The 12,057-nt window shown below is 62.0% G+C and overlaps 1 protein-coding gene across 6 annotated transcripts in view; it reads right to left on the reverse strand.

Moving 5' to 3' along the window:
* Positions 1 to 54: 54 nt before the first annotated feature.
* The window catches only part of CARS1 (cysteinyl-tRNA synthetase 1), a 43,957-nt gene continuing 31,954 nt past the window's right edge, over positions 55 to 12,057 (reverse strand). For 2 of the 6 annotated variants that reach the window (XR_007134320.1, XR_007134324.1), the window contains 7 exons: positions 7,668 to 7,748; positions 7,055 to 7,122; positions 6,512 to 6,586; positions 5,224 to 5,283; positions 4,801 to 4,884; positions 3,997 to 4,235; positions 1,511 to 2,110 (listed from right to left, as the gene is read on the reverse strand). Coding sequence is in view for 1 of the 6 variants with exons in the window: in XM_047774990.1 (XP_047630946.1) it covers positions 4,101 to 4,235; positions 4,801 to 4,884; positions 5,224 to 5,283; positions 6,512 to 6,586; positions 7,055 to 7,122; positions 7,668 to 7,748 (503 nt within the window). In the remaining 5 variants the exon portion in view is untranslated. The other 4 variants (XR_007134321.1, XR_007134322.1, XR_007134323.1 and 1 more) reach the window with 4 other exon arrangements.

Below are 12,057 nucleotides of genomic sequence, written 5' to 3' on the forward strand. Positions count from 1 at the left end.
GCAACGCCGGATCCTTAACCCACGGAGCAAGGCCAGGGATCGAACTTGAAACCTCATGGTTCCTAGTCGGGTTTGTTCCCGCTGTGCCACAATGGGAATTCCTCCTGGGACGCAATCTGAAAGAGTTACGTGAAAATAGGCATCCAAATTTTAGGTCTAACGGTTCCTTCTTTGCGTTTACTCCTACGAAAGTGCCAAGATACAGAGCCGAGGGTGTGGCGCTTACATTTATGCCGGCTTAGCCAGCAGCTGATTCTGGGTAAGGTTAAGACCTACTGATAATGTTATCAGCAGAATAAACCACAGCAGGAACAAGAACAAAAATCAAGCTTGGAGTTCCCTTGTGGTGCAGTGGGTTAAGGATCCAGTGTCACTGCAATGGCGTCACTGCTGAGGCGTCACTGCTGAGGCGTGGGTTTGATCCCTGCCCAGGAACTTGCACCTGCCGCGGGTGGAGCTAAACAAAACCCACCAGACTCACGTGGGCTATTCATACATCAAAGTAGCAATCACAGCCATCTGAAACCCAAACACAAACCTTCTAAATCAACTCAGGAATGTTTCATTCTTTAAAAGTATAACATAAACTCCTCTCTGTACAATCAGGAATTTTTTTTTTAAAGCACACAATTAGGGGACAAGCAGAAGTATAAAGCAAGCTGGGTTATTCAAGTCCCCTTTTCACCCCAAGAACAGTCCTCATTTGCTCTCACTCCCCAGGCATTCATTTTTATTTTATTTCAGAGTACAGTTGACTTACAGTGTTGTGTGAGCTTCAGGTGTACAGCAAAGGGTTTCAGTGACATGTACATAAACCCATTCTTCTCCCCACACTGTTTCTTGTGGCGGTGCCTGTGGCATGCGGAAGGTCCCCAGTCAGGGATCGAACCCGAGCCACAGCAGTGATGACACTGGATCTGTAAGCTGCTGAGTCACCAGGGAACTCCTCCCCCAGATATTTCTTATCGTGTCTTTTTTTTTTTTTTCCCCCACACAACTTGGCCCATTAAAAAACAGGGCACCTGCTTCGGCTGGGATTCAGCAGTAAAAAGGGCCAGGTGTTCCCTCGTGAGAGAAGGACGTTCTCCCGGACTGTCGTGGGGACGCTGGGTCTACGTTGGGCATCGTGCGGGACGTGAGGTCCTTCTCAGGGCAGCTTTCAGCCCACGGCCAACACCGGGCCCATCGATCCTTGTGGATCGTCCGCTCTCTGCAGTTTTCCTACCCTGGGTTTATGACCTTGAGGAAGACACTGACCTTCCCGGACCTCGGCTTCCTCATCTGCTGACGGAGATGCGCCATCTTTCAGGCACCTTTTAGTGCCAACGTTCTGTGGTTCCAGGGAACATGGCTCCATGCATGGAACGTTAGAAAAACATTTTGCGCAGTGAAAATGTGTGAACTTCCTGGTGGCCTGGTAGTTAGGGTTTGGGTTTTTCACTGCTGCGGCCCAGGTGTAGTCCCTGGTCTGGTAACTGAGACCCCACATCAGGATGCTGCGAGCTGCAGCCAAAAAAAAAAAAAAAAAAATCACTGATTTGTGTATTCTTACTCTCAGAGCCACGGCCCTTGAAGGGCCTTCACCTCCCACTTCTCACCTCGTCCAAAGGCCCCGGTGTCCTCTTCTCAGGGTACCCCAGGGACCACCCAATGGCCTCAACTTGATTACGTGTGCCAAAAACCTTTCTTTAAGTGTCAAGTGCACAGGTTCTGGGAGGTGGGGAGCTGACCCTGTAACCTGCAGGCACACTGAGGTAGTGATCTTGGCTGGACCTAAGTACTTCGAAAAAGACCCTATTTCCAGAGAAGCTCCCTGGGGAGCGCCAGGGAGACACGGACGTGGGGGGGACACTAGTCAACCCAGTGCGACAGGTGCCGTTGAGCCGCTGGAGCCTCTATGCTGCCTTAGGGCTGAGGGACGGGGGTGGGGGGTGGCCTCCCACTCAGGGATCTGCCCCCACCCTCCCAGGCTCCAGCACCACCCCCAGGGACTGGGGGGCGTGACTCACGCCTTCCGCGGTGGGCTCCCTGCCCGAACACATCCGCTTGGAAAACCGGCTCCCAGCACCTGGGGCCTTGTGTGTGAAGCCTCCACCATAAGCCTCAGGACCTGCCGGGAGAGTTCCCGAAGGCGGATCCTGCGTCCCGCCGACATCCGGAAGGTGGGGACAGGCTCCCTCCTCCACCCTCAGGACCCTTCCTGCCTGACCGCCCCTGACAGCAGAAGCACCAGCCAAAGGATCTCCACTGGGCCGGTGCCCTCTTAGCCGAGGGGGGGTCTCCGCTTTTCTCAGGCTAGTACGGCCCCTTCGTGCCCTTGGCTGGACGTCAGAGCCCGTCCAGCCGTGCCCATCCTCCACACTGTCCACCAGCAGGCTGCAGCCCTGACCCCGTCCTCCTGCTGCTCAGCGTCCTCCTGGAGCCCTGGCTGCACCATGAACTCAGAACGGCAGGTGGGCAGCGGTTTGTTTAATAAAAGTCCCCAGGTTGGGAGTACCCGTTGTGGGTCAGCGGGTTAAGAACCCAACCTAGTGCCCTTGAGGATGCGGGTTAGATTCCTGGCCCTGTTCAGTGGGTTAAGGGTCTGGCAGTGCCACAAGCAGTCGCATAAGCTGCAGATACTGCACAGATCCCGCGTGGCTGTGGCTGTGGTGTAGGCCGGCAGCTGCAGCTCTGAGGGGACCCCTAGCCTGGGAACTTCCTTATGCCACAGGTATGGCCCTAAAAATAAAGGGAAAAAAGTCCTCAGATCAGAGTTCCCTGGTGGCCTAGTGGTTAAAGATCCAGCATTGTCACTGCTGTGGCCTGTTTATGGCCATGGCACAGGTTCGATTCCCGGAACTTTCGCATGATGTGGGCGCCACCAAAAAAAAAAAAATTCCACTCTCTTGTTCCAGGAGGTTCTGCTACAGCTCGTGAGGGTGCACAGGCTGAATGCAGGGGGTACAGCAAGGACACTCGTGACCAGGCTGCTAAGGAACCCCCAGGGGCACGAGGTCAGAGGCCAGAGCCTGGCCCCCAGTCCACCCTCCAGGCGCCCTGGCGGCAGCCAGCCTCCTGCCCTTTGCTAAAGAGGATTTCCTGGTGGCAGGTTTTAAAGAACATCTGAGCGCGGAGAGCCCGGGACACAGGAAGGCAGCAGGGATGGCCTGGGTGACAGGTGCCGGCCCCTCAGGGGTGACCAGGACACATGCGTGACGTGCTTACTGAGTTTTCTCCATGGAAGAATCCTGAATTAGGGGCCTCATGCCACGCTGTCCCAAACTGAAAACACGTGTGGACACAGGTGGCACGATCCCACTAACAAAATTACCCCAAAACCCTTAGCGCCCCGGCACATGCAACTCCCATCGTCCGCGGCCGGTGTGTTCACACCACTTGCGGTCTGTGTGCGGGAGGGGGTGGCTTTCCTTCTCGAGGCCTCTCAGGCAGGGCTGGCCCTCCATCCTACCCGCCCCCCGCCAGCGAGGCCGCCTCGGCTCGATGCCACCCTCCTCCACCAAGGACAGGCAAGCGCTCTGGAGCTTGGGCGGGGGCCTCAGCCGGGGAGTGAAACCGCGTGAGCCGCCAGCTGCGCGGACCCTGGACTCGAGTGCAGTGGGCCCAGGGGGCTGAGCTGGCCCTGGCGGCTGCCCGACCGTGGAATTGCCTGGGGACACCAGAGCGTGCTGACCGGGCAGGACCCGGGCGCCGGGACGAGCAGCCTTTGTCTCTGGCGCCAGCGGGCTCTGCCAGTTTGAGCCTGTCTTTCTCCTACTCCAATGCCTCCAAATGCGCCCACACACCAGAGATTAGCCGACAGCAATCTGCACGGGGACGCCCCTCGGCTGAGGCCGTGATGGGACCTGCTGACCCAGCGGCCCGCCCGCCCCCCACACCCGCGAGCGCTGACCGTGCAGGGTGACAGCAGAGGGCGCGGGGCCCGCGAGTGCTGACCGTGCAGGGCGGCGGCAGAGACAGCGCCCGGCCTTGTGTTTGGGAGAATTTATTACTGACGTTTCAGAGCCGAAGGTGGCCCGGACCTCTCTGGACACAGGATCCTCAGCGCAGCCCCGAGGACGCCGTAAAGACGACGGGCGCCCGGGCAGCGGCTGGCGCCCTCACGGGAAGCCCCCGTTCTGAACCAGCTGCAGGTACTCCTTGTGCAGCTTCTCCTGCGCCTCGAAGAGCTTCTTCAGCTTCTTGGCCTGCCCTTTGCTGAGCTCTTTGCCCTCCGCGTCGTGTGTGGGCAGGCCCTGAAAGGCAGGCACGAGCTGCTCACTGCGGGCACCCAGACCGCTAACCGGGCCGGGACCCGTCCACCTGCCCACCACCAGCTGCCTGTGACACTCGGAACCCGGCCTATGGGAAGGGACCCCCCCGGGGCGCCTGCCTGCCTGGGGGTGTGGGGCACTGTCCCCACCAGGTGATACAGCCCCGTCCTGAGGTGGGCCCAAGGGACGCAGCAAACACAAGGCCAGTAACGGAGGCCCGAGGGTCTCGAGACAGAGAGGCTGTTAGTGGCCTCGCTGAAGACCCCTGGGGGGGACACATCTGTGCTGTGGCACTTCTGGGCCACCTGTGAGAGACAATCCCTAAAAACACACCAAGCAGCCCAGCCCACGCCTCCCAGCGCCAGAGCCCCTGGGCCACGGGGATGGGGGGGCAGCTCCACGCACCCCGGGACCTAAGACAGGTGCCACCTGATCCGGACCTCCTGCAAACCGTGCCGGGGACAGACAACCTTCTCGCCCAAGCGGAAGAACCTGTCACCCGTTCAGTGGTCTGACAGTGTTCTGGGGGAAAAAAAGGAATTCTTACGTTTTCGTCGAACTTGGAATACTTGTCACTTTCAGACAAGAACATCTCACCGGGCGGAACCTTCATCTTGGCCAGTTTCGCCTCCTGGAACACAGACGCAGGGTCACTGCTGCCCAGCCTGCGCCGGGCACCCACCCCAGCCGCCAGGTTCAGGGGCGGACAGAGAAGACGGGGTGACGCGGGGCAGGGGGCAAAGGAGGGAGGCCGGGCACTGACGCAGACGTTCCCTGGGGGTGGGGCAGGAGGGGGTGCGGGCAGGCTGCCCCGCGGGCACCCTGTGAGGACATCGGGGAGCCGATGGGACAGATGCCGACGGGCGCCTGGCGGGCCCCAGCAAGGCACAGAGGGCAGGGCCCCAGGTCAAGCGCTCCTTTCCACCAGGAGACACCGCCCCCCTCAACCCCCGCAAGGAGCGGACGTTACTTCCTGCTCTCGTCTCTTCCTGGCGGCCTCCTCTTTCTTCCTCCTCTTCTCCTCCTCAACCTGGGGGACAGCAGACGCCCCATGAGCCAGAGCGACCCGGGCCCCTCTCGGGTGGGAGGGGACACGTCCCCCGCCGGCCCTGAGCAGTATCACTAACACGGCGGAACCAGCAGACACCAGCCGTCGGGGAGGGGCGGCCGTCGGCTGGGGGACCGGGGACCGCACGGCGAGGGCCCAGCCTGAGCGGGTCCCGGTGCCTGGGGAGGACGGGAGGCCCTGGCTGGGCTGGGGGCGGGGAGGAGGGGCCCAAGGCTGCCTCGGGAGCTTCTGGCGGGAGCCGCTGTGTGGACAGACCACGTCACTGACAGGAACAGGTCTGGGAGCCGAAGGTCACAAGCACCGCTTGGACACCCTGGGTTTCAGGGGCTTCCTGGCCATGCTGAGCCCTCTGGCAGGCGGCTGGACACAGGGTCTGGGCAAAGACAAGGCTGGGGCCAGAGAGAACTGGGAGTCTCAGGTGCACAGATGGCAGAGAGGCCACAGGAGGGGGTAAGGTCATGGGGAGGGTCCCAGAGGGCGGGGGTCAAGGGTGGGGCTGCCCCAGGACAGGCCTTGTCACCAGAGAACCTGAGCAGAGCAGAAGGGGCTGAGGGCGGAGGAGGAGGAGGGGTGACTGGTGCCAAGGACTTTTGCTCTTCCGCTTGGAGACAGGATGTGCGCCGCGGTGCCCGAGGACAGGCAAGAACCTGACGGGACGGGCAGCAGCAGGGGTGACGAGATGGGCAGGAACCGGGGGGGGGGGCAGTGCTGAGAAGGGCCTAGAGGGGGCTCCAGGCCCACCTCTGGGAGCCTGCAGGAGCCCACCAGCCTCACTCCCAGACTTTCCCCGGTGCCCGCTCCTCCACCCTCACCCACAGCTCCTCCTGGTGCCACACCCGAGTCCCCACCGCCCGGCCGGCCCGGGGCCCCAGCTCTCTGCTCTCTTCCCAGACCAACCACCCGCCTCAGGTCCCCCTCTGAACACCGTGAGGCCCCCGCCTGGTCCCCCACATGCACCCCACCAGGGTCCCCTCTGAAGGAGGAGCCCCCCACCCCACAGCTGCTGCTGCCATCTCTCCTTCCGCGGACCCCGAGGCCCCGGGACCAGGGGCCGCCCCAACTCTCGGAGACCCCGGCTCCGTCCCAGTCACGGAGCAGCAGTAACGTCTGAGGCGTGTGACGCCGGGGTTGGGGTGTCGGGAATAACCGCGACGTGGTCAACCAAAGGGACGAGGGACACGACACTTACGGGAGGGCAGCGCATGACCACGCCGCACCTGTCAGCCTCGCAGTTTACCAAAAGCGACCGATCTTTCCTTAAAATCTGAGGGTGGTTTTTAGGAAGAGTTCCTTCATCAGAAGCTGGATTTTTTTCGTTAGAAATTTGCCAAGAGCAACTCGTTTATCGAGTTACTCTTCCCTTCCGACCTTCATAAACACTCTTTAATAAGAATACAAATACTAGCTTTTTTTTTTGGTCTTTTTAGGGCCGCACCTGCGGCATATGGAGGTTCCCAGGCTAGGGGTCGAATCGGAGCTGTAGCCACCAGCCTACACCACAGCCACAGCCACGTGGGATCCGAGCCGCGTCTGCGACCTACATCGCAGCTCCTTAACCCACTGAGCAGGGCCAGGGATCAAACCCGCGTCCTCAGGGTACTAGTTGGGTTCATTACTGCTGAGCCACGCCGGGACCTGTCGGATACGAACTCTTAAAAGGAGACGTGTTTACCCCCCAGAGGTCTTCACATGTTCAACAAACCCCAGGCCAGGTCCCTTCGGGCTGACTCACCCTTTTCTTCTCTTCTCGCTCCCGCAGTAAGGTGTCTCTGTCCACCAGCTTGACCACAGTGGGCAGTCCTGGGAAGCACAGGCTGGCGATGCGGCCGAGCCCACCCCGCCCCCACCGCGCAGCCTCCCCCTCCGCCTCCCCCTCCAGGGTCCCCTTCCTTGCTATTCACACAGATCGACCATTAATTGTGAATTGGGGGGGCCTTGCTGCTCGTGACAGAAGCCCAGAAGTCAAACAGTAAAGCATCCGAGTGTTTAAAATCCAGTCATCTTCTGTGCAGCCAAACCCCCGCCAAGTCAAAAAGCTGTGGAACGTGCGGACAATCCGCACGACAGGTCACAAGAGGAGATGGTCAGCGGCCCCGCAGGGACACAGGCGCTGGGCAGTCAAGCCGCAGGCCGTGGCCGCCCAGACACCTTTCAGGGGAGGTGATGGCGGTCACGGCCAAGGAGATTCAACTGCAGGCCCCCACCCCCGTCCCCCCACCCGCCAGCCAACGGGGACCACAGCATCTCGGGGGTTCAACGCAGTGTCCTCCTGAGACCCGTCTGAGCTCTTCCCAAGGCCCTTTCACAGACGGCCCCGCACCCCCGCCGCCCCGCCGAGCACCCACCTTCGTGGTCCTCCAGCCGCACCCCCAGCTCAGGCAGGATGTCGTCCCGCAGGGCGTCACTGAGCTGCAGGACCTCGGGGACTGTGGACAGAGGAAGAGGCTCAGTGCATCAGGGACCCGCCGATCATGCGCCTCCCGAGCCTCTGGAGGGGCCGGGCTGCTCCACTCGCCACGGGAGGCGGAAGCCGAGACCGGGCGCGGAGGCCACCAGTGAGCCCAGAGCGGCCCCCCAGGCCCCCTCGGCCTGCGCCTTCGGCACCCTGTCCGCAGATGTACGTGGACTGGACCCAGGTCCACTAAGCAGGGACAGCCCGGGCCCAGAGGCCAAGACCCTGCTGCACAGGAGAGAGCTCCCTGGTCACTCAGAAAGACAACCAGGACACTGAGCCCCGGCGCCTTGACACCGCGGTCCTGAGGGGACCAAGGGACCCAGGGACCCAAGGCCACACTTGCTCTGGGCCTGGGCCCTGAGGTCACAAGTTCTGGCCACGCTCCTTGCTGTCCTCACGCTGCAGCCAGGCACACCTGGCCCAGGGACCCGGGGCGTGGCTGGAGTGAAGAGAGTGGCCCTCCAGGGACGGGCGGGGTCTGGGGGGGGGGTGGGGCGACCCCCAGAGCTGTCAGTGAGAGACCCCCACATCAGTGAGAGACCCCGGCCCTCGCCAGGGATGCAGAAGGGCCAGAGGCCTGGGGCACCGGACCCACCCCCGCCCGAGGGAGGGGCCCGCCCGGAGCTGAGGAAGGAGAGCAGAAGGTCGGGGCCCTGGGGCGGGGAAGCACAGAGCCGCCAGGCCAGGCCGGCCTGCTCTGCGTGCCTCTCCCAAGAGAGGTGACACGTGAAGGACACAGAGAGGGCAGGGCTTCTGAAAAGACGGCCAGGGTGGCCTCTGGGCTGAAGGGACAGTCTTAGCCTGCGTCAGTTTCTCTGTCGGTCCCAGAGGCCTAACAGGAATGACTACAGACTCACTGCCACCCCGGTCCCGGGGCGACACAGACCTGACAGCCCCTGTTAGGGCCGGCGAAGGCCCATGGGCTCGGGGACCCTGTGACAGTCCCGTAACAGTGGTCGCGGAGGCTCAGAGACCGGGGAGGACGTGGCAGGGAGAGGCCAGCGCCCCCTCGAGACGCCTGTCTGTGAGATGCTGACCTCAGGGGAAGAAGGCTCAGCTCTGGGCTGAGAACTCGGCTGGCAGGCAGGCAGCCCTGCGAGTCGCCTGCATTGTGCAGACTAATGTCACCTCCGTGAAACAGGACGCGGTGCCATCCCCGAGCGCAGCCGGGAGAAGGCCACCTGCCCCCTGGCAGCCGCGCGCTCTGGGCCTGGCCACCTGGGCCCCTGGAGTCCACTGCCCTTAGAAGCCAGGTCTCAGGCTGGCTGTTCAGTCCACAGCTCCTGAAGGCTGCTCGGCCGGCAGTCCTACACGGCCAAGTCCTCGCCCTGGCCTCTGCCCTCACTGGGCGCCCACAGGGAGACCCAGTGCGGGGAGCTGGGGTGGCACAGGGCATGTGTGGCGGCCACCGCCTCCAACGATCCAGCAGGATCAAGTCACGGAGCAAAGACAGTTGTAAATCCCTGCTGGGCGGTGCTGGCTGCCCCAGGCTAAACACCTGACTGGTGAGTGAATGAACCAACGGTGACCCGCACATCGAGGGGGACTGAGCCCCCGGCCCCCCAGCGCAGTCAGCGGGCAGCTTCCCGCTTTCCTAGGACGGAGGAAGGAGGGCTCCGTGCCGGCCTCCCGGCTGGGCTGACAAGACGGCGCCCTTAATGTCTGGCTGTTCCCGGGTCTGCCCCTCGGGGTCCCTGGCTCAGACAGGCCTCCCCAGCACCCTGAAGAGACCCTGGGGCCTGGGCAGAGGCAAGCGCCCCACGGACCCACGTGCTAACGGGAAGGGAAGTGGGCCACCCCGCCATCACCGCCACCAACGCCCTGTCCACACCCTCAGGCCCCAACCCCGTCCCAGCCCCCAAGGCTGGCATGGCCATCGGGCAGGTGCCCCCTGCAGCCCTCCCCTGCCACAGCCCCAGGGAAGGAACACCTGGCCCAGTGTCCCCAGGCCTGTGCGGTCCTCTAGGTCAGCTCCACGTGGCTGCACAGCAACCCTCGCCTCCATACGGAGACGTGCCCTCGTCCACGGAGCTCAAACTTTCCTCCAGGCTTTCGTGCCAACCCTTTTTATCACCTCGGGAGCTGGATTTCTCCTCCACCCACTTCCCAGTTACATACAGGACAAGGGTCTAGGGTCCAGAATAAGGAAGGAACTCCCGCGACTCAACAGGTAGACAAACGACCCCGCCGAGCATGAGCAACGGGCCAGGGGAGACGTACCGACGGCCAAGCAGCACGTCACTAAGCGTCAGGGGACGAGAGGCGAAGCCACGGCGCGGCAGCACCTCACACCCACGAGGACCGAGGGGGCCGTGACACCGGTGAGGAGGAGAGACCAAGTGTGGACAAGCGTGGGGAAAACCGCACGCACCACCGCTGGAACAGGAAACGTTCCACCAGGTGCCGCAGGAGCCCACAATTGCTCTGGGTGTGCGCGCCAAAGCCTCGCCAGCAGGGAGCCGCCCAGATGCTCGGAGCAGGGACCTACACGAGGTCAAGAGGCCTAGAGGTGCCAAGAGCCCAGACACCCGTCAGAAGCGCATCATGAACAGAACAGAGCAGGTCGTCGTTGCGCCCGAAGAGAACGGAGCAGGCACGTGCTGCGAGGAGGGCATAACCCCGAAAACCTCCTGCCAAGAGGCCAAGCCGGGCAAGAAAGGCCACAGCTGTGCGCCTCCATTGCTGCGAACTGTCCAGAACGGCCAAATCCAGAGAGAGATGCAGGGTGGTGGTCACCGGGGGCTGGGGGAGGGGGCAGGGGGGCTGCTTGATGGGCACGGGGTGTGCCTCCGAGGGTGGAAGTGTTTGGAACTGGAAGGGACAGTGCCCGCACAACTCTGCCAAGGTACCAAGTGCCACAGAACTCTTCCCCTGAAGACAGCCACTTCTATGTTCTAAGAATCCATCTCAATGAATTATTTTTTTAAAAGGGAAAACCAGGAGTTCCCGCCATGGCTCAGCAGTAACGAACCCAACTAGCATCCATGAGGACGCGGGTTCCCCCCCTGGCCTCCTTCCCAGTGGGTCAAGGATCCGGCGTTGCTGTGTGTGGCAGAGGCCAGCAGCTGTAACTCCAATTTGACCCCTAGCCTGGGAATGTCCATATGCTGCGAATGTGGCCCTAAAACAAAGGCAGAAAACCCCCCACAGTTTGATATTTTTGAGGAATTCAATAAACTAAGCCTTAAACACGCAGAAGGAAAGTCTCAGAACAACTAACACAAGCTTAAAAGAAGAGCGGAGCCGGAGAGCTTGCTGAGTGAGGCAAGGCCGTCGGGGCTTCCCACTGCTGTGCCAATCTGGGCCTCAAGTCTGGGCCAGAGACTGGGGCTGGGATGGAGCCGCCTGGGAGGCCGTTCCGCGGGGAAGAGGCCCTGGGACAGCGGCAGGGGCAGATGTGGGCGGGTCTGGGTGGTTCTGCTCCCGGGCACGGATGCACAGAGGCGGGGCGGCCGGTGGCCAGCAGGGCTCCTTCTGGAAAAAGGAAGTGGCTGTACGGTCCGCATGGAGCCTAACGAAGGAACGGGCTTCCCTGGACGTGGGCCCGGGTTGACTCCACGAGGACCCGGCAAAGCACGCCCGCCTCCGGCATCTCACAGCCCCGCAGACGCCAAGGGGCCCTGATGCCCCAGGACCTCACGGGGGAGGAGCAGACACCCCCGCAGCGTCTCCCCACTGTCCCTGCCGGCATGGTTCGTGCCCGCGGGCTTAGGGCGGGGCAGCCTGCACCCCTCAGGGCTGGCTGCTTCGGCGGGGCTGGGACCTGCAGCCAAAGGCAGGGGGGCATCCTTGGGAGCTTCAGATGAGACGGGCTCAGGAGATGCCGCCAAAGGAGTGGGAATCCGTCCACAGGTGGACAGACAAGCAAAACGTGGTCCACCGACACTAGGGGCTACCACTCAGCCTTAAAACGGACGGAGACCTCTGACTCAGGACAGCGTGGGTGGACCCTGAGGCGTGACGCTCGGTGAAGTAAGCCAGACACAAAAGGACAGATCCTGGGGTCCCACTCAGAGGAGGTCCCTAGAGTCGTCGTTTGCAGTGACAGGAAGCAGCTGGTGGGGAGGAGTAGGGGGTGGAGAGTGAGTGTTTGGTTTTTTTCTGTTTGTTTTGTTTTGCTTTGCTTTTTACGGCTGCACCTGGGGCACATGGAAGCTGCTAGGCTAGGGGTCGAATCCGAGCTGCAGCTGCCAGTCTACACCACAGCCACAGCAATGCCAGAGCCAAGCCACATCTGTGACCCACACCACAGCACGCAGCAATGCTGTATCCTTAACCCA

The sequence above is a fragment of the Phacochoerus africanus genome, chromosome 4, assembly GCF_016906955.1.
Source record: "Phacochoerus africanus isolate WHEZ1 chromosome 4, ROS_Pafr_v1, whole genome shotgun sequence".
In the NCBI taxonomy this organism is placed as follows: domain Eukaryota; kingdom Metazoa; phylum Chordata; class Mammalia; order Artiodactyla; family Suidae; genus Phacochoerus; species Phacochoerus africanus.